General features: G+C 44.7%; 1 protein-coding gene and 1 pseudogene across 1 annotated transcript in view; both read left to right on the forward strand.

Moving 5' to 3' along the window:
* Window positions 1-3,406: 3,406 nt before the first annotated feature.
* Window positions 3,407-27,270, forward strand: part of LOC140731126 (syntaxin-binding protein 1-like) — a 134,140-nt gene continuing 110,276 nt past the window's right edge. Inside the window, 1 exon segment of the mRNA XM_073052443.1 lies at window positions 3,407-3,856. Within this exon segment, the coding sequence (XP_072908544.1) occupies window positions 3,820-3,856 (37 nt within the window). The 5' untranslated portion in view covers window positions 3,407-3,819.
* LOC140730099 (large ribosomal subunit protein uL15-like) lies at window positions 14,567-15,069 on the forward strand (annotated as a pseudogene).

Genomic DNA, 27,270 nt, shown 5'->3' on the forward strand with positions numbered 1-27,270 from the left:
TCTCATGTTCTCTGTATTTATTGCTTATTTATATTATTGTTTCTTCTTTTGGCATTTGCATAGATTGTCATCTTCTGCACTCTGGTTGAAAACCCTGGTTTGGCAGCCGTTTATTGATTCTGATACATAGAATGTAAATAGTTACTATTCTATAGATTTGTTGAGTATGCCCACAAGAAAATGAATCTCAAGGTCGTATATGGTGACTTTGAACTTTGATCATCTCCATTCACAATTATTAATTACATGTAAAGTCACTATCAATGGAGTCCTTTGCTATCATTTTTGTTCTATTTTATATCTATTTTATGAACAGCAGGGCTGGCTTTTCTCAGCGACATCACCTACCAGTCTCCACCTGCGATTTTTCTGTGGTTCAGGTATGTAAAGATGACAGCAGTGGGATGTGGTGTTCCTCACTACTTGAGCTATCTGCTCAATTTCACACACTTGCCTTACTCATCTGTTTTTATTTCCGAGGAACATTGTTGCACACTGCTTCCTCTTCACCTGCTGCACCTTGGCCAGAGAATTCTGTGCTTAGTATGCCCTTGTCTCTCCATTAACTTCACTTTAATTCTTCTTAGTGATCTTATTTAATGGTTTATATCAGGGTAAAACACTCGTGAAATTGCTCTCCATAATTTCAATCGACACTTTGGTATTTTTTTCGATGACTCTATAATTTTACAACAGTGGAATTCACTAAACGATACTCAGTTTCCTGATCTTCCTGCTCTTGTATCTTTCCTTGTTGAGACTTCCTCACTCCATGGTTTCCACTCACTCTATGAGCCGTTCCTTTCTACTACAAACAGCAAGCATGCTCTGTCATTCAGCCAGCTGCGTGTAGCTCACTACTCCTCTCTCCAAAGACAGACATACAGACACACACACAAATGTGGTTCACATTCTTCCCCCTGGAGTATTGGCTGTGTGGTTCATGTGAATGTCCACAACTGCTTTTGACTGTTTGAAGTTCAAAATAAATTTCTTATCAAAGTACATATATGCCACCATATACAACCCTGAGCTCAGTTTTATTGTGGGCAGTCACAGTAAATATAAAGAAACACATCAGAATCAATTAAATCACCAACAAGAGAAAATCTGCAGATGCTGGAAGTTTGGGCAACACACACAAAATGCTGGAGGAACTCAGCAGGCCAGGCAGCGTCTGTGGAAAAAAGTACAGTAGATGTTTTGGGCCGAAACCCTTCGGCAGGAGAAAAAATGCCGAGTAGATATAAAAGGTGGGGGGAGGGGGGAGAGAAACACCAGGTGATAGGTGATACTGGGAGGTGGGGGGGGGGGAGTGAAACACCAGGTGACAGGTGATACTGGGGGGGGGGGGAGAGAAACACCAGGTGATAGGTGATACTGGGAGGTGGGGGGGAGTGAAACACCAGGTGATAGGTGATACTGGGGGGGTGGGGGAGTGAAACACCAGGTGATAGGTGATACTGGGGGGGGGGAGTGAAACACCAGGTGATAGGTGATACTGGGAGGTGGGGGGGAGTGAAACACCAGGTGATAGGTGATACTGGGAGGTGGGGGGGAGTGAAACACCAGGTGATAGGTGATACTGGGAGGTGGGGGGGAGTGAAACACCAGGTGATAGGTGATACTGGGGGGGGGGGGAGTGAAACACCAAGTGATAGGTGATACTGGGAGGTGGGGGGGAGTGAAACACCAGGTGATAGGTGAAACCTGAAGAGACTTCAAAGTAGTAAACCTGCTCCTCAGCTTTTTTTCTCCAGTCCTGCTGAAGGGCTTCGGCCCAACGTCGCCTGGTCTGCTGAGTTCCTCCAGCACTTTGTGTGTGTTACTTGGATTTCCAGCATCTGCAGATTTTGTCTTGTTTATGATTTGACTACTACTCTGTGAAGTCTCTTCCAGGGATGCCTACCCTGAAGAAGTTTAGATCTTCCCTTTGACGTGAAATCAGTGAAACTCTCTCTCACTGCTTCCCTGCTGCTCTCCAACTCTTTGACCACCTGCTCACCCAGACCCGCTACTACTGCCATGTACCCTTTCTGGGCTTCCATGGCCTTCAGTCTCTTTCACCAATCCACTTCCCAGCTCTTTACTCCAGGTTGAAGAAAGCGGGAGGAGCCGAAGAAGAGATTACTGAGAGTGAGGACCAGTTCCACCAGATGGAGAAGAGTGGTGGTGGAGGGGAACTGGTTGGGTCTGGTGTCCAGAAAGAAACTGAGATCTTTGAGGCTTTCCTGGTGGGAATGGAGGTGTATAGGGGCCGGACATCCACAGTGAAAATAAGAGGATCTCCTCCCTCACTACCGTTTAGGGCCTCAAACAGTCCTTCCAGGTGAGGTGACACTCCACCTGTGAGTCTGTCAGGATCATCTACTGTATCTTGTGCTCCTGGTGCGGCCTCTTGTATATCAGTGAGACCCAATTTAGGGAGACTGCTTCGCCGAGCACAAGTGGGATCTCACAGTGGCCACCCATTTTAATTCCACTTCCCATTCCTATTCCAACATGTCAGTCCATGGCCTCCTCTACTGCTGTGATGAGGCTGCAATCAGGTTGGAGGAGCAACACCTTACATTCCATCTGGGTAGCCTCCAAGCTGATGGCATAAACATCAATTTCTCAAACTTCCAGTAATGCCTCCCTCTCCCTCACCATTCCGCATCCTCTTTCTCATCTTATCCCCTTACCTGGCCCCTTCCCTTCCTTCCATGGCATACTGTCCTTCCCTATCAGATTCCCTCTTCACCTGCACCATATCTCTTTCACCAATGGACTTCCCAACTCTACTTCACCCCTCCGGGTATCACATTATCACCTTCTACCTTATATTTCTTCCTCCCCATCTTCTTACTCTGACTTTGCATCCTTTTTTATCCAGATCTATTAAAGGGCCTTGGCCCAAAACATTGACTGTTTACTCTTTTCCATAGATGCTGCCTGGCCTGCATCTACACTCGGTCCCCTCTTCCAGATCGTTAATGTACATCGTGAACAGTTGTGGGCTGAGCACCGACTCCTGCGGCACACCACTCACCACTGATTGCCAAAATCTGTTAAATTATCAGAATAATTTGAGTGAAGTTATCCCCTGGTTCAAGAGCCTAAGGGGTGAGGGGTGGTCGCTGTTCCTGACCTGGTGGTGTGGGTCCTTGAGGCCTCTGTACTACCCTCCCTATAGCAGCAGTGAAAAAAGCATGGCGTGGATGATGGGGCCTTAATGATGGACCTGCATTATGTTTATTTTCTGGATTTTCTCACTTGCTTTGGTTTACGGTTCAAGATAATGTGAAACTTCATCCTCCTAGATCCCAGCCTTGCAGTGCCACCATGCGCGGTGAAATGTAATGACGTGGCAGGGCAGGTGACACGAATGTGGGTTTGGTTATTCAGTATTTTGTTTGTAATTCTATGCGTTTTGGCAATCTGCATTCATAACGAAGGAGGTCCACGAGCGGTTGCGATAACAGCTTCAAGATTTTTAAATCGCCTGGTTACCACTCACGAAGGGAAGGCGCATCTGTGATGTTATTTTTTATAAGCCAGGATGGATGGTTCCAGAAGATTGCGATCTCCCCGCGGTTAACATCCGTGCACTTGCAAACACCGCAGGTCGCCGCTTGCCCCGGGTGTCCAGCCGCCCGCTCCTGAGGGCGTCAACACGCTCTATGGATTTTGGGGGCGCAGGGTTGCGGTGTTAATTGTATCTGAGTGTTGAGAGCAGCGGTGCGGTTAATGCAGCCGGGAATTGGCTGTGCCCAGTGACGTGCGCCTCCTCACTGCAGTCAGCTGATTGGGAAAGGACTGAGCGCGGTTGCAGGCACCATGGCACCGATCGGGTTGAAGGCGGTGGTCGGAGAGAGTAAGCAGCTTCTTCCGTGGCGGGTTCGGTCAATGCAGACTCCGCGGCAGCGAGAAGCTGCGAGCTGAGTCCGTGCTTTGCCGGCAGAGCGGGTACAGAGGGAGGAGGGCGGATGCGGATGGGATGGATAGCGTTGATGAGAGCAGCGCCCTGACCTAGGGTGTGTGCCGGAGCTGTTTAATGTCTGATAAAGCCCCGTGGCTCATTGTGTGGGATCAGGTTCGGCAGAAGCCGGTTACTGAGTTAAATCCCCCCCCCCCCCCCCTCCCCGAGCGCAGTGCAGTGAGGTCGGCTGTATGGAATTTGCTGTAATATCAACACGATTCCTGAGATAAAATGTCTGCGGATTGTCGGCGCGGGCTGTTCCTGTGGCCACACGCCGGGCTGTGGGTTCTCCAGACCCTTCAGCCGCCAGTGTCGGAGCCGTAGGGGCTCTGCCGCAGTCTGGTCAGGCGATGCCGAGTGCGGGGCCAGCTCTCCCCCCAACCCCTACCCCCGCCCCTTCTGCACAACTCCGCCCCCTCTACACCATCCCTCCCCACGTCCCCTTCCCCGTCGCCTCGGTTTTCCCCACGATCAACCCCTCCTCAACCGTGCGACTCGGTTCCGACAACACCCTCTGGTGATGTACCTGCAGCATTGGCGCAGTGTTGGCTATCACGATGGGGAAACTGTGACTTGTCGACTATCTGTCGGTGGAGCAGTAGGGGCGAATTTCTCTCCGTTACATGGCATTCACTGCCCTCTGCTTACAATCCGTGGCCGGTCTCCCGATCCCCATCGGGAGCAAGACTGCACTCGTCTGTGGTACCTGACCGGTGTTGTCCTTTAGAGCTGTCAAACAACTTTCCCCACCCACCTTAGATTAAGATACAGTTACTACTTTACATGAAGGTATAAACGCTGAACGTGTCACTTCTTTAATTGCGATTGATTCATTTGCATAATTTGCAATTAAAACAATTCAATTCAATAAAAAACAATTCACATGAACAGGAGAGGTTGAGGGGGCTATGGGCCAAACACAGACAACATGGGCATGGGCATGGGCCACTTGGGCCCAAGGGCCTGTTCCCATGCTTAAGACTGACTAATTACTAAACATGTTGGCGATTTAGTCGTAGACTTTCACTAATTTTTGAAGTTTCCAGTTAAATGTAGTTTGTGTTACACACAAATGAGCCAGGCGGATTGCGATTGGCTTATCCCTACTTTTCACTTGGAATTGTTATCCCATGAGAAGCAGATATCTCAGGCGATTATTTTCAATGATCTTGGAACGGGACGTCGAGTTTTGTATCTCACAGCAATGAAAGTTTGGTTTAATTCCAATGAGTTGATGTACAATGGATAATTGAGATGTGATCGTTTTGGTGAATTTTGTATCATTTATGCAGCTCGAACAATGATAAGTGTCAGTTATTCATAACTAGTCTGTGGTGTTAGCAAATCTCAATCAGTGACCTGTCTTGTTTAGAGACACAATACTGTAGACACATCCTCTGTTGATGTTCTCTACTTTCTCATCAGACCCCTTATTTCTGTAAGGAGCCAAAACACACCCATTCAGTGGGTAGCCACTCCTTAACATCAAGGACAGAGTTGTAAGTAGGTGCACTTGTACCATTGGGTCTGATTTATAGGCTGCTGAGCATTCCAAATGCAATGACCCTTCCTCTGTCCTTTAGCTGACATATGAACTTCATTTTTCTCACAGATGCAGTTTGATCTGCTCAGCATCATCTGTTTTGTTTCAGATTCTCAGCAGCTTTTTTTTATCTGAAAAATACTTCACTGCTAAGTGTTCAGGAAAGGGATTACAATTGAGGATGTGAAGTGGACAGGAAAGAGGTCGCAAGAGTTGCGGTGAACAGGAAGGGAGTTACACGTGGCGAGGTGAAGTCAGCAGAAAAGAGTTACAAGTGGGGAGGTGAAGTGAACAGGAAATAGGATACAAGTGGGGGGGGTGAAGGAATTACAAGTGGGGACGTGAAGTCAATAGGAAAGTGGTTACAGGTGGGGAGGAGAACAGAAAAGGGTTACAGGTTGGACCTGAAGTTAACAGGAAAGGATTTAAATGTGTGGAGGTGAAGTGAACAGGAAAGGGAACACAAGTGGGGAGATTAACAGAAAAGTGGTTACAAGTGGGCAGGAAAGAGGTTGCATTTGGGGAGGTGAACAGGAAAGGGGTTTCAAATGAGGACAAAGTGCAGAGGAAAGTGCTTGTAAGTGGGGATGTGAAGTGATCAGGGAGGGGTTACAAATAGCGAGGTGAAGAGAACAGGAAAAAGGTTACGTGGGGAGGAGAGCAGGAAAGTGGTCCCAAGAGAGGACATGAAGAGTACAGGAAAAGAGTTACAAGTGGGAGCATGGTGCGAACAGGAAAGAGGTTACACATGGGGAGGTGAAGTTAACAGGATAGGAGTTACAAATGGGGAGGTGAACAGGAGAGGTGTTGCAAGTGGGGACGTGAAGGGAACAGGAAAGGAGTTACAATTTAACAGGTTTGAAGGGTTATTTTTTCCTTTCATTATTGCTGATTGCATATTGGTTGCCCTTTGTACAATGCAGGCGAGATGGCAGTGGATTGCTCCTCCTGTAGGATGTAGGAATTCATGGAACCTGATGGTCTCTCTGATGTTTACACCTGCGGAAGTAAAACCAACTCCAGCTCTGAAAGACTGCATTAAGGAGCTGGAGCGAGAGTTGAGTGAACTAAGGATCATCCGGGAGGCAGAGCAATTGATAGATATGACTTTTGAGCAGGTGGTTACACACAGAGTAGAGAATTGGGGGAGTAGGTGTGTGAACTCCGAGAGAGGTAAAGGGAGAAAGAAGTCAGTGCAGGGTCCTCCTGTGGCCATTCCACAGAGCAACAGGTATACCCCTTTGGATACTGCTGAGTAAGGCAGTAGCAGCCAGTCCAATAGCATTGTGGTCGGCACTGAGCCTGAGAAGGGTAGGGTGAAGTCAGGTGGAGCAATAGTCATAAGGCGGACAGATAGGAGATTCTGTGGATAATGTGTTGTCTCCTGGGTGTTCAGGTCCAGGATGTCTCTGAGCAGTTGCAAAATATTCTTGAAGGGGAAGGTGAGCAGCCAGAGGTCATGGGACATGTTGGTACCAATGACATAGGCAGGAAAGGGGTAAAGGTCCTGTGAAGTAAGTTTAGGGAGTTAAGAAGGGGGCTGAAAAGCAGGACCTTCAAGGTGGTAATCTCTGGATTACTCCCGGTGCCATGAGCTAGGGAAGGTCAAAACAGGAAGACAGCACAGATAAATGAGTGGCTGAGAAGATGGTGCAGGGGTCAGAGTTTCAAGCTCTTGGATCTTTGGAATCTTTTCTGGGGAAGGGGTGACCTTTACAAGTGGGACAGGTTGCGCCAGAACTGGAGGGGAACCAATATCCTGGCTGGGAGGTTTGCTAATGCTATTGGAGAGGGTTTATATTAGATTTGCAGGGGGGATGGGAACCAAAATGAAGAGGTAGTGAATGGAGCAGTTAGTGCACAAGTACAGACAGCTTGTAGGGAGTTTGTGAGGAAGGATAAGCAGATGATAAAGCAAAGATCCACTCAGCCAGATGGCTTGAGATGTGTCTATTTCAATGCAAGGAGTATCATAAACAAGGCAGATGAACTTAGAGCGTGGATCAATGCATGGAACTATGATGTTGTGTCCATTACAGGGACTTGGATGGCTGCTGAGTGTGCCGGGCTTTAGGTGTTTCAAAAAGGACAGTGAGGGAGGCAAAAGCGATGGGGGAGTGGCATTGCTAATCAGGGATAGAATCATGTCTGCAGAATCATGAAGGTATTGTTTACTGCGTCATTGTGGGTGGAAGTCAGAAACAGGATGGGGGCAATAACTTTACTGGGTGTTTTTTATAGACCCCCCAATAGTAATAGAGACATTGAGGAGCAGACAGGGCGGCAGATTCTGGAACGGTCCAATAATAATAGGGTAGCAGTGATGGGTGATTTTAACTTTCCTAATATTGATTGGCATCTCCTTAGAGTAAGGGGTTTAGATGTGGTGGAGTTTATTAGGTCTGTTGAAGAAGGTTTTCTGATGCAATATGTAGATAAGCCAACTAGAGAGAGGCTGTACTTGATCTGGTATAGGGAAATGAACCTGGTCGGGTGTCAGATCTCTCAGTGAGAGAGCATTTTGGAGGTAGCAACCACAACTCTACCTCCTTCACCATAGCGCTGGAGAGGGTAGCTGCAGACAATTTGCAAAAACGTTTAATTGGGGCAGGGGGAAATATGACGCTATTAGGCAGAAATTTGGGAACATAACTTGGGAGCAGATGTTCTTAGGGAAATGCATGCAGAAATTTGGCAAATGTTCAGGGAACATTGAGGCAGGGATAGGATGGTAGAGTTAAAGAACCATCGTGTACAAAGGATGTAGAAAATCTAGTTGAAAGTAAAAGTTTATGAAAGGTTCAAGAAACTATGTACTGTTAGAGCTCTAGAAAATTACAAGGGTGGCAGGAAGGAGCTTAAGAATGGAATTAGGAGAACCAGAAAGGGCCATGAGAAGGCCTTGGTGAGCAGTATTAAGGAAAACCCCGGCATTTTATAAGTATGTGAAGAGCAAGAGGATGAGCTGTGTGAGAATAGGACCAATCAGGTGCAATAGTGGAAACATGTGCATGGAGTTGGAGGAGGTAGTGGAGGTACTTATTGAATACTTCGCTTCCGTATTCACCAGTGAATAGGACCTTGGCATTTGTGAGGATGACTTACAGCAGACTGAAACACTTGAGTGTATAGACATTAAGAAAGAGGATATGCTGGAGCTTTTGAAAGCTATTAAATTAGGTAAGGCACTGCGACCAGACAAGATATACCCCAGGCTACTGTGGGAAGCAAGGGAGGGGATTGTTGAGCCTCTGGTGGTGATCTTTGCATCATCAATAGGGATGGGAGAAATACCAGAGGATTGGAAGGTTACAAATGTTGTTCCCTTGTTCAAGAAAGGGAGTAGCGATAACCAGGAAATTATAGATCAGTGAGTCTTACTTCAGAGGTGGGCAAGTTGTTGGAGAAGATCCCAAGAGGCAGGATTCATCAGCATTTGGAGAGACATGATCTGATTAGGATGGTCAGCATGACTTTGTCAAGAGCAGGTCATGCCTTACAAGCCTGATTGAATTCTTTGAGGATATAACAAAACACATTGATGAAGGTAGTGCAGTGGATGTAGTATATATGGATTTCAGTAAGGCATTTAGAACATAGAAAACCTACAGCACAATACAGGTCCTTCGGCCCACAAAGCTGTGCCAAACACGTCCTTACCTTAGAACTACCTAGGCTTACCCATAGCCCTCTATTTTTCTAAGCTCCATGTACTTATACAGAACTCTCTTAAAAGACCCTATCATTTCCACCTCCACCATCGCCACCGGCAGCCTATTCCACTCACTCACCACTCTCGGCGTAAAAAACTTATCCCTGACATCTTCCAAGCACCTTAAAACTATGCCCTCTTGTGCTAGCCATTCCAGCCCTGGTAAAAAGCCTCTGACTATCCACGAGATCAATGCCTCTCATTATCTTATACACACCTCTATCAGGTCACCTCTCATCCTCTGTCGTTCCAAGGAGAAAAGGCCAAGTTCACTCAACCTATTCTCATAAGGCATGCTCCCCAATCCAGGCAACAGCCTTGTAAATCTCCTCTGCATCCTTTCTATGGTTTCCACATCCTTCCTGTAGTGAGGCGACCAGAATTGAGCACAGTACTCCAAGTGGGGTCTGACCAGGGTCCTATATAGCTGCAAGATTACCTCTCGACTCTTAAACTCAATCCCATGGTTGATGAAGGCCAATACACCGTATGGATTCGGATCCCAAGATCATTCTGATCCTCCACACTGCCAAGAGTCTTACCATTATGGCATATTCTGCCATCATATATGATCTACCAAAATGAACCACCTCACACTTATCTGGGTTGAACTCCATTTGCCACTTCTCAGCCCAGTTTTGCGTCCTATCAATGTACTGCTGTAACCCCCGACAGCCCTCCACACTATCCACAACAACCCCAACCTTTGTATCATCAGCAAATTTACTAACCCATCTCTCCACTTCCTCATCCAGGTCATTTATAAAAATCATGAAGAGTAGGGGTCACAGAACAGATTCCTGAGGCACACCACTGGTCATCGACCTCCATGTAGAATATGACCCATCTACAAACACTCTGCCTTCTGTGGGCAAGCCAGTTCTGGATTCACAAAGCAATGTTCCCTTGGATCCCATGCTTCCTTATCTCAATAAGCCTTGCGTGGGGTATCTTATCAAATGCCTTGCTGAAATTCATATACACTACACCTACAGCTCTATGTTCATCAATGTGTTTAGTCATATCCTCAAAAAATTCAATCAGGCTCATAAGGCACGACCTGCCTTTGACAAAGCCATGCTGACTATTCCTAATCATATTATGCCTCTCCAAATGTTCATAAATCCTGCCACTTAGGATCTTCTCCATCAACTTACCAACCACTGAAGTGAGACTCACTGGCCTATAATTTCCTGGGCTATCTCTACTCTCTTTTTTGGAATAAGTGAACAACATCCACAGCTCTCCAATCCTCTGGAATCTATCCCAACCTCATTGATGATGCAAAGACCATTGCCAGAAGCTCAGCAGTCTCCTCCCTTGCCTCCCACAGTAGTCTGGGGTATATCTTGTTCGGTGCCAGTGACTTATGCAACTTGATGCTTTCCAAAAGCTCCAGTACATCCTCGTCCTTAACATCTACATGCTGAAGCTTTTCAGTTCACTGAAAGTCATCCCTACAATCGCCAAGATCCTTTTCCGTAGTGAATACTGAAGCAAAGTATTCATTAAGTACCTCTGCTATTTCCTCCGGTTCCATACACACTTCTCCATTGTCACACGTGATTGGTCCTATTCTCTCACGTCTTATCCTCTTGCTCTTCACATACTTGTAGAATGCTTTGGGGCTTTGAGTCTGTGGTGAAGGCGGCAAATGCAATGTTGCCATTTATTTCAAGGGGAATAGAATATAAAAGCAAGGAGATAATGCTGAGGCTTTATATAACACTAGTCAGGTCGCACGGAGTATTGTCAACAGTTTTGGCCCCCTTGCTTTGGCAAGTAAGGTGAAAATAGAGAGAGTACAGAGCAGATTTACTAGAATGTTACCTGGGTTTCAGCACTTAAGTTACAGAGAAAAGTTGAACAAGTTAGGTCTTTATTCTTTGGAGCGTAGAAGATTGAGGGGGGACTTGATAGAGGTATTTAAAATTATGTGGGGGATAGATAGAGTTGATGTGGATAGGCTTTTTCCATTGAGAGTAGGGGGGATTCAAACAAGAGGACTTGAATTGAGAGTTAGGAGGCAAAAGTTTAGGGGTAGCATGAGGGGGAACTTCTTTACTCAGAGAGTGGTAGCTGTGTGGAACGAGCTTCCAGTAGAAGTGGTAGAGGCAGGTTCGATTTTGTCATTAAAAAAAAAATGGATAGGCATATGGACAGGAAAGGAATGGAGGGTTATGGGCTGAGTGCGGGTCGGTGGGACTAGGTGCGAGTAAGCGTTCGGCACGGACTAGAAGGGCTGAGATGGCCTGTTTCCGTGCTGTAATTGTTGTGGTTATAAAAGATGTGTTGTTATTGGAGACAGTCCAGAGGAGGTTTACGAGGATGATTCCGGGAATGAAGAGGTTAACATGAGGAGCATTTGGCAACTTTAGTGCCTGTACTCACTGGAATTTGGAAGAATGTGTGGGGATCTCACCAAAACCTATGGAATGTTGAAAGTATGAGATAGGGTGGATGTGGAGAGGATGTTTTCTCTGGTGGGGATATCCAAAATTAGAAGGCACAGCCTCAGAATTGAGGGGTGACTTTTTAGAACAGAGGTCAGGAGGAATTTTTCACCAGAAAATGTTGAATCTATGAAGTTCTCTGTCACAGACTGCGGTGGAGGCCAAGTCTGTGGGTATATTTAAAGTGGAATTGGTCGGGGCATCAAAGGATATGGCAAAAAGGCAGATGTATGGGGTTGAGTAGGATCCAGGATCAGCCATGATGAAAATGGTGGAGCAGACTAAATGGGCCGAATGCCTAATTGTGATCCTGTATCTTATGGTCAATGATCAATCTAACCCTTCCAACCTACATAGCCCTCCATTTTACTTGCATCCATGTGCCTATCGAAGAGTTTCTTAAATGTCTCAATGCATCTGCCTTTCCCACCAAGAAAACTGAATGTTACATCTTGTCCAAAAATGAGTGTAAAGAATAACCCAGTAACCATAAATCAGTCAGTTTAACATTAGGGGTGGGGTCGGTTTTTGACACAATGATCAGTAAAAGTATAATCAGTTTGACAAAGAAGTGTGAATTGATTAGAGAATTCCGGTATGCATTTGATAAAGGTAAATAGTGTGTAACTAACATTATAAACTTTGATATGGTGTTGTGAGAGACAAATATTAACAGATTGAGGGGTTATAGCCAGTGGAATGAGGAGAAAGGTGGAAAAATGAGTGAGGTAATACAAGACTAGTGCACACGATTCTAAAAGGCTGACAAAAACACAGAAAATTGTTTGTTGAAAGTTAAATTGGGAAAGTGATTAAAAAGCAAAGAATCTTGGACTTCATATCGGTGCAAAAGTGCCTTTTTGAATGTTTATGGAATGTCGCAACTTGAGTATTGTGCACACTTCAGGGCACTGCATGTCAGGAAAGATGTAGAGGCTTTGCAGAGGCCGTGGAAGGGATTTACTATAATAATTCCAGGGATGAAATACTTCAGTTAAGCTGTGTATCAGATTTTCAATATCTCTGATGTCCAGAGATTTAAAAACAATTAAAATTTCTTTAAGTAGTGAAAATAAAATAGTATTTTAAATATTGATTAAAGATATACAGAAATAACAAAAGTGAGAATTAAATAACTAGTCTTACCTTTTCCCTCCCAGCATCAGGATTGTGTTGCGAATTGCCATTTACAGGAACCCACATTAGATTTGGCTGCATAGGATTGCAAAGATGAATTCTCCAGCGTGTCCTGGTTTCTGCTTAGTGTGAGACTTTCTGAACTAGGAATAGTTGAACAGTTTGCCTTGTAGTTGTGGTTACCCAAGTACTTGAGTCACTGTAAATAGCATTGCCTGTGATCATAGGGTCTCATATGGGCTATCTGACATGCCAGTGATTTTAAAAGTTACAGGACACTTCCATAAAGGGCAGCTGAATTAGGGTTCTTCCGGGCTTGCCGTTAACACATTTTGTGCAAGTTGTAATCCATAAAGAAATAGTAGATCTTGATTTTCATAGTAACTGTGCTTCTGGGTTTCAGAATTTAGAACTATTTGCGGGATATTGGTTAGGACAAGATGATCCTGATTAGCATCATGCAGTGTGCATTTTTGCTGGTGGTTAAATGAGACATTTAAAGGAAGAGGAGAGATTGGGCATTTGAGAATACCCTTTCTTACAAAGAGAAGTTATCTGATGACAATACATATCCCAGGGGATGACAAGTGTCCATGAAATTTGAGGGAAACATATCAACAGAGTTTTTAAAGCAGGAAAGTTGTTTTAGAAGTTTTAATGCAGAGTTGTAGAAAGTTTCAGGATTTTTAAAAAAACTTTCCTGCCCTGCCTATAGGTGGCCAGCAGAAAGTGCATTAGGTGAACTTCACTTGTAGTCAAGAAGCTTCTTCTCCCTCATCAACACCTTGTCCCTTCTGTAGATTAGTGTGGGTGAAAATAGGGACATGAAAATCTAGCCATGTGATAACAGCAAAGGTGTCTGGCAAAGCATAGCTTCAAGGAATTCCTGCAAGGAAAAATCACCAAAAGAAAGCTTAATTAACAGATAAATGAAAACACAATATATATGGGGAGAATGAAATACTGGATGGCACATCATATTGAACTGTATGTTACATTAGGCATAAAGTGAAACAGACAAGATTTTACAGCATTCATAAAGCAGTGAGAGTTTAATGCAATAATTTTTCTGTATTTGTGCCTGCCAGATCCTCTGGTGACATTGGAGATTTGTGCAGTTTTAATAGTTAAGCACAACTGATTCCTGTTGGCTTTAGTGGGATGGAAGGAAGTAACTGTGTTACTAAGACAGGTTATGGCCATGTATTCTCACAGAATACATCAACAATTATATTCAAAAGCATTTAAACTGTACAGTGGGTACCCCAAAAGAACTAACTAAATTTTAGGAACCTCCTTGAATGCGTGCAAATACGTAGAGCTTGTGGAAATGTGGAATATTAATTGGTTTACTTTTTGGGGCCTTCATGTAGTGTTATATCTTAATGTGTGCCAAACATTGGAAATTAAATATACAAGTACATTGGATGGAATTTGTCCTTAAGACTCGATAATATTTTGCACCAATTCAATAATATTTTACATAGTGTTCATCTGGGGCCAAGGTGCAAAAACATATGCGTACGTTCAAAATAATGAGGAAGGTAAAAAAGAACATAGTCACGTAAGAAAACAAATTTTTAGACTATATTTCTGAGCGGCAAGCTTGCAAAATGATGGTTCCTGGCAGTCCAGCCTGTAATTCCACCGATCCACCGCTAGGGGGCAGCACCAACAGGAGAGGCCGCCCCCTTTCCCTCTCCCCGACTGAACCTGGACATCACCTTGTCACACATCACCTCTTTATGTCACCAGCCAAGATGCCACCTAGGTTTAGGAAAACCAGGAAGCTGTGAGGGCACGTTAGCCACGGTCATGGCCGAATAATGCTGGTGGAATGCATCACCCCAGAATCAACTTTGATAGATATCACCCCAGTTACTTTGGGGAAAGTTGGTATGAGACATAACCATTTAAAGAAAAAACAGTTATTCTGTCCTACCATAAATCTGGATAAGTTGTGGACACTAGTCAGTGAACAAACCATATTAAACTATGCTAAGAAGCCTGAAGGACCAGCACCTGTTATTGATGTTGTACATGTAGGTTACTATAAAGTTTTGGGTAAAGAAAGACTTCCAAAACAGCCAGTCATTGTCAAGGCTAAGTTCTTCAGCAGGAAAGCTGAGGAGAAGACCAAGGAAGTTGGAGGAGCTTGTGTATTAATGGCATAAACTTCAACTGGATGCAAGAATTAAAGAAATTGTCACTTTTAATTGTGGCCTCTACTCTTAATTTTCCTTGTGCAGTGGGAGAGCTTGTTTTTCCCCTTGTGACCAAACTTCTTGAGGCAATAAGTGGGCTTTCATGTGGCCTCTGTCTCAAATATCGGGTTAATGACGAGCATGTTTATTTTCTATAAAGAATGTAATAATTATTTTGGGCTGGATAAATTAAAAGCATTAAAGTGAAAAAAAACCTTGTCACACATCACACATTATGATACTATTAGGCAGGAACTTGGGAGCAGATGTTCTCTGGGAAATGCACAGCAGAAATGTGGCAAATGTTCAGGGAACAGCATGGAGTTCTGCATAGGTATGTTCCATTGAGGTAGAAATAGGATGGTAGGGTTAAAGAAATCTAAAGAAATGAAATTAAAATCCAGTTATGAAGAAAAGAAAAACCTTACAAAAGGTTCAAGAAACTAGGTACTTTTAGAAAATTACAAGGTTGCTAGGAAGGAGCTTAAGAATAGAATTAGAGCCAGAAGGGGCCATGAGAAGGCCTTGGTGAGCAGCGCTAAGAAAAGCCCCAAGGCATTCTACAAGTAGGTGAAGAGCAAGAGGATAAGACATAAGAAAATAAAACCAATCCGGTGCAAAAGTGGAAACGTGTGCATGGAGTCGGAGGAGGTAGCGGAGGTACTTAATGAATACTTGACTTCATTATTCACCAGGGTAAAGGACCTTGAAAATTGTGGGGATGACTTACAGCAGACCGAAATATAGACTGTAAAAAAGAGGATGTGCTGGAGCTTTTGAAAAGCATTGTTGGATAAGTCAACAGGACTGGATGAGATATACCCCAGGCAACTGTGGGAAGCAAGGGAAGAGACTACTGAGCCTCTTGTGATGATCTTTGCATCATCAATAGGGACGGGAAAGTACTGGAGGATTGGAGGGTTGCAAGTGTTGTTCCCTTGTTCAAGAAAGGGAGTAGAGGTAACGCAGGAAATTATAGATCAGAAAGTCTGACTTCAGTGGTGGGCAAGTTGTTAGGGAACATCCTGAAAGGCAGGATTTCTGAGCATTTGGAGAGACATAATCTGATTAAGGATAGTCAGCATGACTTTGTCAAGAGCAGGTCATGCCTTACAAGCCTGATTGAATTCTTTGAGGATATAACAAAACACATTGATGAAAATAAAGCAGTGAATGTAGTGTATATGGATTTCAGTAAGGCATGCCCCATGCAAGGCTCCTTCAGAAAATAAGGAGGCATGAGATCCAAGGAGACATTGCTTTGTGGATCCAGAATTGGCTTGCCCACAGAAGGCAAGGGGTGGTGTTGTAGATGGTTCATATTCTGCACGGAGGTCAATGACCAGTGGTGTTCCACAGGGCTCTGTTCTGGAACCCCTCCTCTTTGTGATTTTTATAAATGACCTAGATGAAGAAGTAGAAGGCTGTGTTAGTAAGTTTGCTGATGATACGAAGGTTAAGGGTCTTGTGGATAGTCTGGAGAGTTGTCAGAGGTTACAGTGGGACATCAGTAGGATGCAGAACTGGGCTGAGAAGTGGCAGATGGACTTCAACCCAGATAAGTGTGCAGTGGTTCATTTTGGTAGATGAAATTTGAAGACAGAATAAAATATTAATGGCAAGACTCTTGGCAGTGTGGAGGATCTGAGAGATCTTAGGGTTCGTGTCAATAGGACACTCAAAGCTGCTGCACAGGTAGACAGTATTAAGAAGACGTATGGTGTGTTGGCATTCATCAACTGTAGGACTGAGTTCAAGAGCTGTGATGTAATATTACAATTACATAAGACCTTGGTTAGGCCCCACTTGGAGTACTGTGTTCAGTTCTGGTCACCTCACTAAGGAAGAATGTGGACACTATAGAGAGAGTACAGAGGAGATTTACAAGGATGTTGCCTGGATTGGAGGGCATACCTTATGAGAATATGTTGAGTGAACTTGGCCAGGTGTTAGATCTCTCAGTGGGAGAGCATTTTAGAGATAGTGTTCACAATCCTATCTCCTTTGGAGCAGGATAGGAACAGACAAGTTAGGAAAGCATTTAATTGGAGTAAGGGGGAATATGAGGCTATCAGGCAGGAACTTGGAAGCATAAGTTGGAAACAGATGTTCTCAGGGAAGCGTATGGAAGAAATGTGGCAAATGTTCAGGGGATATTTGTGTGGAGTTCTGCATAAGCATGTTCCAATGAGACAGGGAAAGGATGTTAGGGTACAGGAACCATGGTGTACAAAGGCTGTTGTAAATCTAGTCAAGAAGAAAAGAAGGGCTTACGAAAGGTTCAAAAAAACTGGGCAATGATAGAGATCTAGAAGATTATAAGGCTAGCAAGAAGGAGTTTAAGAATGAAATTAGGAGAGCCAGAAGGGGCCATGAGGAGGCCTTGGCAAGCAGGATTAAGGAAAACCCCAAGGCATTCTACAAGTGCGTGAAGAGCAAGAGGATAAGACATGAGAGAATAGGACCAATCAAGTGTGACAGTGGAAAAGTGTGTATGGAACCAGAGGAGATGGCAGGAGGTACTTAATGAATACTTTGCTTCAGTATTCATTACGGAAAAGGATCTTGGAGATTGCAGGGATGACTTACAGTGAACTGAAAAGCTTCAGCTTGTAGATATTAAGGACGAGGATGTGCTGGAGCTTTTGGAAAGCATCAAGTTGCATAAGTCACCGGGACCAAACAAGATATACCCCAGACTACTGTGGGAGGCGAGGGAGGAGAGTGCTAAGCCTCAGGCGATGATCTTTGCATCATCAATGGGGACGGGGGAGGTTCTGGAGGATTGGAGGGTTGTGGATGTTCCTGATTCAAAAAAGGGAGTAGAGATAGCCCAGGAAATTATATACCACAGTGGTTGGTAAGTTGATGGAGCAGCTGCTGAGAGGCAGGACTTATGAACATTTGGAGAGGCATAATATGATTAGGAATAGTCCGCATGGCTTTGTGAAAGGCAGGTCGTGCCTTACGAGCCTGGTTGAATTTTTTGAGGATGTGAATAAACAGATTGATGATGGTTGAGCAGTAGATGTAGTGTATATGGATTTCAGCAAGGCATTTGATGAGGTACCCCATGCACGGCTTATTGAGAAAGTAAGGAGACATGGGACCCAAGTGGACATTGCTTTGTGGATCCAGAACTGGCTTGTCCACAGAAGGCAAAGAGTAGTAGATCGGTCATACTCTGCAAGGAGGTCGGTGACCAGTGGTGTGTCTCAGGGATCTGTTCTGGGATCCCTACTCTAAGATTTTTATAAATGACCTGGATGAGGAGTAGAGGGATGGGTTAGTAAATTTCCTGATGACACAAAGGTTGGGGTGTTGTGGATAGTGTAGAGGGCTGTCAGAGGTTACAGTGGAACATTGATAGAATGCAAAACTGGGCTGAGAAGTGGCAGAGCCAAGGGGTAATGTTGCAGCTATATAGGACCCTGGTCAGACCCCACTTGGAGTACTGTGCTCAGTTCTGGTCGCCTCACTACAGGAAGGATGTGGAAACTATTGAAAGGGTGCAGAGGAGATTTACAATGATGTTGCCTGTTTTGGGAAGCATTCCTTATGAGAATAGGTTGAGTGCCCTTGGCCTTTTCTCCTTAGAGCGACGGAGGGTGAGAGGTGACCTGATAGAGGTTTATAAGATGATGTAAGGCATTGATCATGTGGATAGTCAGAGGCTTTTTCCCCAGGGCTGAAATGGCTAACACGAGAGGTGCTTGGAAATTGGTACAGAGGAGATGTCAAGGGTAAGTTTTTTAAAAACGCAGAGAGTAGTGACTGCGTGGAATGGGCTGACAGCAATGGTGGTGGAGGCAGATACAATAGGGCCTTTTAAGAGACCCCTGGATAGGTACGTGGAGCTTAGAAAAATAGAGTGCTATGGGTAACGCTAGGTAATTTCTAAAGTAAGTACATGTTCAGCACAGCATTGTGGACTGAAGAGCCTGTATTGTGCTGTAGGTTTTCTACGAAACTGGAGTACCCAGAGGGAACCCACAAGGTCACGGGGAGAACTTACAATCTCCTTGCAGGCAGTGACAAGAATTGAACCATCATTATTGTGGCATGGTAATGTACACTAACTGTTAAACTACCATGCCACAATGTACAGACATGTGAATTTATGTCTAATGGCTTGTAGAAAGCTACAGTTGGAGAGGGTGAGAGGTGGTGAAGAAATGACAGGTAAACTGATTCAGTGTGATGCTTGCCTGATGTGGGAAATCAGGGACACTGATGGTGCCTCCGGCTGCTACAACTGTGAAAAGTCTGTCCAGGTTCAGCTCCTGAAGGACCGTGTTGGAGCACTGGAGAGGCAACTGGATGACCTCAGGTTCATCCGGGAAAATGAGAGTTTTCTGGACAGGATCTACAGCAAGATCGTTACACCGAAGATACCAGAAGAGAGAAGGGGGGCGGCGATGAGGAAGGGATGGATGCTTGAAGTACAGGAGACCCCAGGGGATGTGCCTTTTGAAAACAGGTTCACCCTCTTGGAAGCTGTCGGGACGGAAGACACTGTCAGTCTGAGGCGGACAGGTCTGTGAATCAAAAATTGGCACTGAAGGACAGCCGAAGAGACAGGCGTCAGGCAGAGCCATGGTAGTAGGGAACTCCATAGTGAGAGGTACAGAAAGGGGTTTCTGCGGCAACAGGCGAGATTTAAGGATGGTGTGTTGCCTCCCTGGTGCCAGGATCCAGGATGTCATGGACCGATTGCAGGGAATCCTCAAGGGTGAGGGTGAACAGCCGGAAGTGGTAGTGCATGTCGACACAAACGACGTTGGGAAGAAGAGGAAAGAAATTCTGCAGCGTGACTTCAGAGAACTCGGAAGAAGGCTGAAAAGCAGGACCTCCGGGGTGGTTATCTCCAGTTTGCTTCCAGTTCCTCGTGCTGGAGAGGGCAGGAACAGGGAGATAATGGATCTCAATATATGGCTGAGGAACTGGTGTGGCAAGCAGGTTTTTAGATTCTTAGACCACTGGGATCTGTTTTGGGGTAAGTATGAATTGTACAAAAGAGACGGGTTGAACCTTAACAGGCAGGTAGGTTTGCCACTGTTACACGGGTGTGTTTAAACTAATAAGTGAGGGGGAGGAGATGAACTAGAAATATAAGGATGGAGTTAAAGGGAAAGAGAGAATAAGAAAAGTTAAGATAACAGAATTGACGGGGCAGAAAGCTCAGGAAAGGATCGGAGAGTACGGCCAAGTGCTATAGGGATCGATGTGAGAAGCGAGGGGAGTAATGGATTAAAAGTATTATATATGAATGCACGAAGTATAAGAAATAAAGTGGATGAGCTTGAAGCTCAGTTGGAAATTGGCAAGTATGATGTTGTAGGAATAACAGAGACATGGCTGCAAGAGGACCAGGGCTGGGAAATGAATATTCAAGCGTATACGTCCTATCGAAAGGACAGACAGGTGGGCAGAGGGGTGGGGTGGCTCTGCTGGTGAGGAGTGAAATTCAGTCCCTTGTGAGGGGTGACATAGTTAAGACCAAAGTTGGGCCCTTGAAAGCAGAACGGGTGAATTTATTATGGGGAACAAGGAAATGGCAGACGAGTTGAACAGGTACTTTGGATCTGTCTTCACTAGGGAAGATACAGACAATCTCCCAGATGTAATAGTGGCCAGAGGACCTAGGGTAATGGAGGAACTGAAGGAAATTCACATTAGGCAGAAAATGGTGTTGGGTAGACTGATGGGACTGAAGGCTGATAAATCCCCAGGGCCTGATGGTCTGCATCCCAGGGTACATAAGGAAGTGGCTCTAGAAATCGTGGACGCATTGGTAATCATTTTCCAACATTCTATAGACTTAGGATCAGTTCCTGAGGATTGGAGGATAGCTAATGTTATCCCACATTTGAAGAAAGGAGGGAGAGAGAAAACAGGGAATTATAGACCAGTTAGCCTGACATCAGTGATGGGGAAGATGCTGGAGTCAATTATAAAAGATGAAATAGCGGCACATTTGGATAGCAGTAACAGGATTGGTCCGAGTCAGCATGGATTTATGAAGGGGAAATCATGCTTGACTAATTCTGGAATTTTTTGAGGATGTAACTATGAAAATGGACAAGGGAGAGCCATTGGATGTATTGTACCTGGACTTTCAGAAAGCCGTTGATAAGGTCCCACATAGGAGATTAGTGGGCAAAATTAGAGCACATGGTATTGGGGGTAGGGTACTGATATGGATAGAAAATTGGTTGGCAGACAGGAAACAAAGAGTAGGGATTAACGGGTCCTTTTCAGAATGGCAGGCAGTGACTAGTGGGGTACCGCAAGGCTCGGTGCTGGGACTGCAGCTATTTACAATATACATTAATGATTTAGATGAAGGGATTAAAAGTAACATTAGCAAATTTGCAGATGACACAAAGTTGGGTGGCAGTGTGAAATATGAGGAGGATGTTAGGAGAATGCAGGGTGACTTGGACAGGTTGGGTGAGTGGGCAAATGCATGGCAGATGCAGTTTGATGTGAATAAATGTGAGGTTATCCACTTCGGTGGCAAGAACAGGAAGGCAGATTACTATCTGAATGGTGTCAGTTAGGAAAAGGGGAAGTACAACAAGACCTAGATGTTCTTGTACATTAGTCACTGAAAGTAAGCATGCAGGTACAGCAGGCAGTGAAGAAAGCTAATGGCATGTTGGCCTTCATAACAAGGGGAGCTGAATATAGGAGCAAAGAGGTCCTTCTGCAGTTGTACAGGACCTTGGTGAGACCACACCTGGAGTATTGTGTTCAGTTTTGGTCTCCAAATTTGAGGAAGGACATTCTTGCCATTGAGGGAGTGCAGCGTAGGTTCACGAGGTTAATTCCCGGGATGGTGGGACTGTCATATGTTGAAAGATTGGAGCGACTGGGCTTGTATACACTGGAATTTAGAAGGATGAGAGGGGATCTGATTGAAACATATAAGATTATTAAGGGATTGGACACGCTAGAGGCAGGAAACATGTTCCCAATGTTGGGGGAGTCCAGAACCAGAGGCCACAGTTTAACAATAAGGGGTAGGCCATTTAGAACAGAGTTGAGGAAAAACTTTTTCACCCAGAGAATTGTGGATCTATGGAATGCTCTGCCTCAGGAGACAGTGGAGGCCAATTCTCTGGATGCTTTCAAGAAAGAGTTAGATAGAGCTCTTAAAGATAGCAGAGTCAAGGGAGAAGGCAGGAATGGGGGTACTGATTGCGGATGATCAGCCATGATCACAGTGAATGGCGGTGCTGGCTCAAAGGGCTGAATGGCCTACTCCTGCACCTTTTGTCTATTGAAAGAAGCTGTCTGATAGCCTGTTGGTCCTGGCTTTAATGCTGCAGTACCTTTTGTCAGATGGAAGTGGCTGAATCAGTTTATGGTTGGGGTGACTGGTTTCCCCGATGATCTTGCAGGCCTTCTTTCTGCACCTATTGCTGTAAGTGTCCTCAATGGAGAGAAGTTCACATCCACAGATGCTCTGGGTTGTCTGTACCACTCTCTGCAGCAGTGTGATCAACATGCACGAAAGAGAACACCCTGATGTTTTCACCATCATTTTGGGGGATTTTAACCATGGCAGCTTGAGAAAGTCACTGAATAATTACCAACAACAAATCATTTGTAGTACCAGAGGAAACAACGCACTGAACCACTGTTAAACCATCATCAAGAATGCCTACCATGCTATTCCACGTCCTCACTTCAGGAAATCTGATACCCGGCTGTACTTCTATTTCCTATGTATAGGCAGAGACTGAAGGCTGCAGCACCAGTAGTAAGGACCAAGAAGGTATGGACAAGGGAACCACAGGAATGCCTACAGGACTGCTTTGAATCAGTGGACTGGACTGTATTCAGGGTTCCATTTTCAAATCTGGATGAGTATGCTGGATTTGTTACCGACTTCATTAAAAACCTGTGTGGATGAGTGTGTGCCTATGAAAACTTGCTGTACGTTCCCAAACCAAAGGTAGTCGATGAACCAGGAGGTTCATCATCTGCTGAGGGATGGATCTGTGACATTTAACTCTGGTGACCCAGGTCGGTACAAGAAAACCGGATGATTCACAAAGGGCTATTTAAAGAACAAATAGCATGAACGGAAGTGAAGCTTCACTACCAGATGAGTTCAGTTCCTTCTATGTCCGCTTTGAAAGGGAGAATATAACTCCAGCTGTGAAGATCCCTGCTGCAACCAGTGACCCTGTGATTTTTAACTCAGAGGCTAATGTCAGGCTATCTTTCAGGCGGGAGAACCCTCACAAGGTGACAGGCTCTGATGGAGTACTTTGTAAGGCTCTGAAAACTTGTGCAAACTAACTGGTGGGAGTATTCAAGGTCATTTTCAACCTCTCACTGAAGTCCTACATGCTTCAAAAAGGCAACTATTATACCAGTGCCCAATAAGAGTAGTGTGAGTTGCATTAATGACTATTGTCCAGTAGTACTCACATCTACGGTGATGAAATGCTTTCAGAGGTTGGTTATGGACCTGGACCCACTGCAATTTGCCTATCACCACATAAGTCTACGGCAGACATAATCTTAATGCTTCTTCACACGGCCTTAGATCACCTGGACAATACAAACACCTATGTCAGGATGCCGTTCATTGACTCAGTATGCCGCTCAGTATTTAACACCATCATTCCCAATTCCTAATTGATAAGCTTCAGAACTTGGGCCTCTGTACCTCCCTCTGTAATTGGATCCTTGACTTCCTAACCGGAAGACCACAATCTGTGCGGATTGGTGATGACATCTCCTCCTCGCTGACAATTAACACTGGCACACCTCTAGGGTGTGTACTTAGCTGACTATTCTACTCTCACTGTACCCATGACTGTGTGGCTAAGTACAGCTCAAATGCCATCCATAAATTTGATGATGATACAACCATTGTTGATAGAATCTCAGATGGGGATGAGAGGTTGTACAGGAATGAGGAAGGCAAATGTGATGTTAGCAATCATTTCAAGAGGAATAGAATACAAAAGCAAGGATGAAATGTTGAAACTTTCTAAAGCATTGGTGAGGCCTCAAGAGTATTATGAGCAGTTTTGGGCCCCATATCTTAGAAAAGATGTGCTGCAACTGGAGAGAGTTCAAAGAATATTTACGAAAATGATTCTTGGGTTGAATGGCTTGTCATATGAAGAGTGTTTAATGGCTCTGGGCCTGTATTCACTAGAATTCTGAAGAATGAGGGTGATCTCATTGAAACCTATCAAATGGTGAAAGACCTCGATAGAGTGGATGAGGAGAGGATGTTTCCTATGGTGGGAAAGTCTAAGACCAGAGGACGCAGCCTCAGAATAGAGGGGCATCCTTTTGGAAGGGAGATAAGGAGGAATTTCTGTAGCCAGAGAGTGGAGAAACTGGAATTTATTGCCACAGGCAGATGTGGAGGCCAAGTCTTTATGTATATTTAAGGCAGATTCTTGGTTGGTGAGCGCATGAAGGGATATTGGTAGAAAGCAGGAGATTGGGGCTGAGAGAAAAATTGGACCAGCCATGATGAAATGGCGGAGCAGACTCGATGGTCCCATTGGCTTAATTCTGCTCCTATATCTTATGGTCTTACACCATCTAATTGAGTGGTGTCGCAGCAACAACATTACATTCAATGTCAGTAAGATGAAAGAGTTGATTGTGAACTTTAGGAAGGGTAAGACGAGGGAACACAAACCAATCCTCAGAGGAATCAGAAGTTGAGTGAGTGAGAAGACGAGGGAACACAAACCAATCCTCAGGGATCAGAAGTGGAGTGAGTGAGTGAGAAATTTCAAGGTTCCCAAGTGTCAAAATCTCTGACGATTTGATCTGGTCCCAATATATTGATGCAGCTATAAAGAAGGCAAGACAGCAGCAGATTTCATTAGGAGTTTGAAGAGATTTGGTTTGTCACCCAAAACACTTGAGGACCGTAGATGTACCAGGGAGAGCATTCTGACAGACTGCATCACTGTCTGGTACGGGGGAGGGGTGGCCACTGTGTGGAGCAAAAATGCTACAGAAAGTTGTAAAGTTAGTCAGCTCCATCATGAGTACTCACCTCCATAAGACATCTTCAGGGAGCGGTGCCTCAGAAAGGCGATGGACCCCCGTCACCCAACACATGCCCTCATCTTATTGTTACCATCAGGAGGAAAGTATAGAAGCCTGAAGACTGTAAGGAACAGGTTCTTCCCCTCTGCCATCTGATGCCTAAATGGACATTGAACCCATGAAAACTACCTCACTTAAAAAAAATATTATTTCTGTTTTGTACTGTTTTTAATCTAACTTTAATATTCATGTATAGGCTTGCTGTAATTGACTTACTTATTTTTTTCTTTCTATATTATCATGCATTGCATTGAACTGCTGCTGCTAAGTTAACAAATTTCATGACACATGCCGGTGATAATAAACCTGATTCTGAATCCTTTCATAAACTTATGCTAACGCACTCCTATTATAAGTGTTTGGTTACCACTTTCTTGATGATGCTGCCATTTCTTCCACTATGAATGCAGTTTTTTTTCCCTCTCTCCTTCGCAACCAATATGGTTTCACACAAAGTGTACTGCAGATGCTGTGGTCAAATCAACATATACAAACAAGCTGGATGAACTCAGCAGGTCGGGCAGCATCCGTTGAAATGAGCAGTCTCTCGGCCCGAAACGTTGACTGAGTCCTGATGAAGGGTCTCGGCCCGAATATTGTTTCAGCATCTCCTTCCCATTGGATAGGAGCCAATCTGGTTAATATTTGAGGAGTGTTTGATAGCTCTGGGCCTCACCTATGGAATACAGAAAGGTTGAGATAGAGTGGATGAGTCAAGCACCAGAGGGCACAGGCTCAAAATAGAGGGATGTCATTTAGAACAGAGATGAGGAGGAAATTGTTTCACCAGAGGGTGGTGAATCTGTGGAATTCATTACCACACACAGTTGTGGTGACCGAGTCATTTGGTATATTTAAAGTGGAGATTGATGGGTTCTTGATTAGTCAGGGCATCAAAGGTTATGGAAAGAAGGCAGGAGAATGGGGTTGAGAGGGATAATAAATCTCGCATGACAGAATGGCAGATCAGACTCATAGAAATGTAGAAACCTACAGCACAATACAGGCCCTTCAGCCCACAATGCTGTAGGAATTACTGAGGGTTACCCATAGCCCTCTATTTTTCTAGGTTCCATGTACCTATCCAGGAGTCTCTTAAAAGACCCTATCGTATCTGCCTCCACCCCTGTTGCTGGCAGCCCATTCCATGCACTCACCACTCTGTTTAAAAAACTTATCCTTGACATCTACTCTGTACCTAATTCCAAGCAACTTAAAACTGTGCCCTCTTGTGTTAGCCATTGCAGCCTTGGGGAAAAGCCTTTGACTCTCACTATCTTTGGCTCTCCTTTGACTCTCACTACATGCTCAATCCCTCTCACTATTTTATACACCTCTATCAGGTCACCTCTCATCCTCCGTCGCTCCAAGGAGAAAAGGCGAAGCTCACTCAACCTATTCTCATAAGGCCTGCTCCCCAATTCAGGCAACATCCTTGTAAATCTCCTTTGCACCCTTTCTATAGTTTCCACATCCTTCCTGTAGTGAGGTGACCAGAATGAGCAGTATTCCAAGTGGGGTCTGACCAGGGTCCTATATAGCTGTAACATTACCTCTCAGCTCCTAAATTCAATTCCACGATTGATGAAGGCCAATACACCGTACGCCTTCCTAACCACAGAGTCCACCTACGCAGCTGCTCTGAGTGTCCTATGGACTTGGATCCCAAGATCCCTCTGATCCTCCACACTGCCAGAAGTCTTGCCACTAATACTATATTCTGCTATCATATTTGACCTAACAAAGTGAACCACTTCACTTTTAATCGGGTTGAGCTCCATCTGCCACTTCTCAGCCCATTTTGGCATCCTATCGATGTGACACTGTAACCTCTGACAACCCTCCACACTAATCCACAACACTCCCAACCTTCGTGTCATCAGCAAATTTACTATCCCATCCCTCCACTCCCTGATCCAGGTCATTTATAAAAATCACAAAGAGAATGGGTCCCAGATCAAATCCCTGAGGCACACCACTGGTCACTGATCTCCATGCAGAATATGACCCGTCTACAACCACTCTTTGCCTTCTGTGAGCAAGCCAATTATGGATCCACAAAGCAAGGTCCCCTTGGATCCCATGCCTCCTTACTTTCTCAGTGCACCTTGCATGGGGTACCTTATGAATTGCCTTGCTGAAATCCATATACACTACAT

The sequence above is a fragment of the Hemitrygon akajei genome, chromosome 7, assembly GCF_048418815.1.
Source record: "Hemitrygon akajei chromosome 7, sHemAka1.3, whole genome shotgun sequence".
NCBI lineage: Eukaryota > Metazoa > Chordata > Chondrichthyes > Myliobatiformes > Dasyatidae > Hemitrygon > Hemitrygon akajei.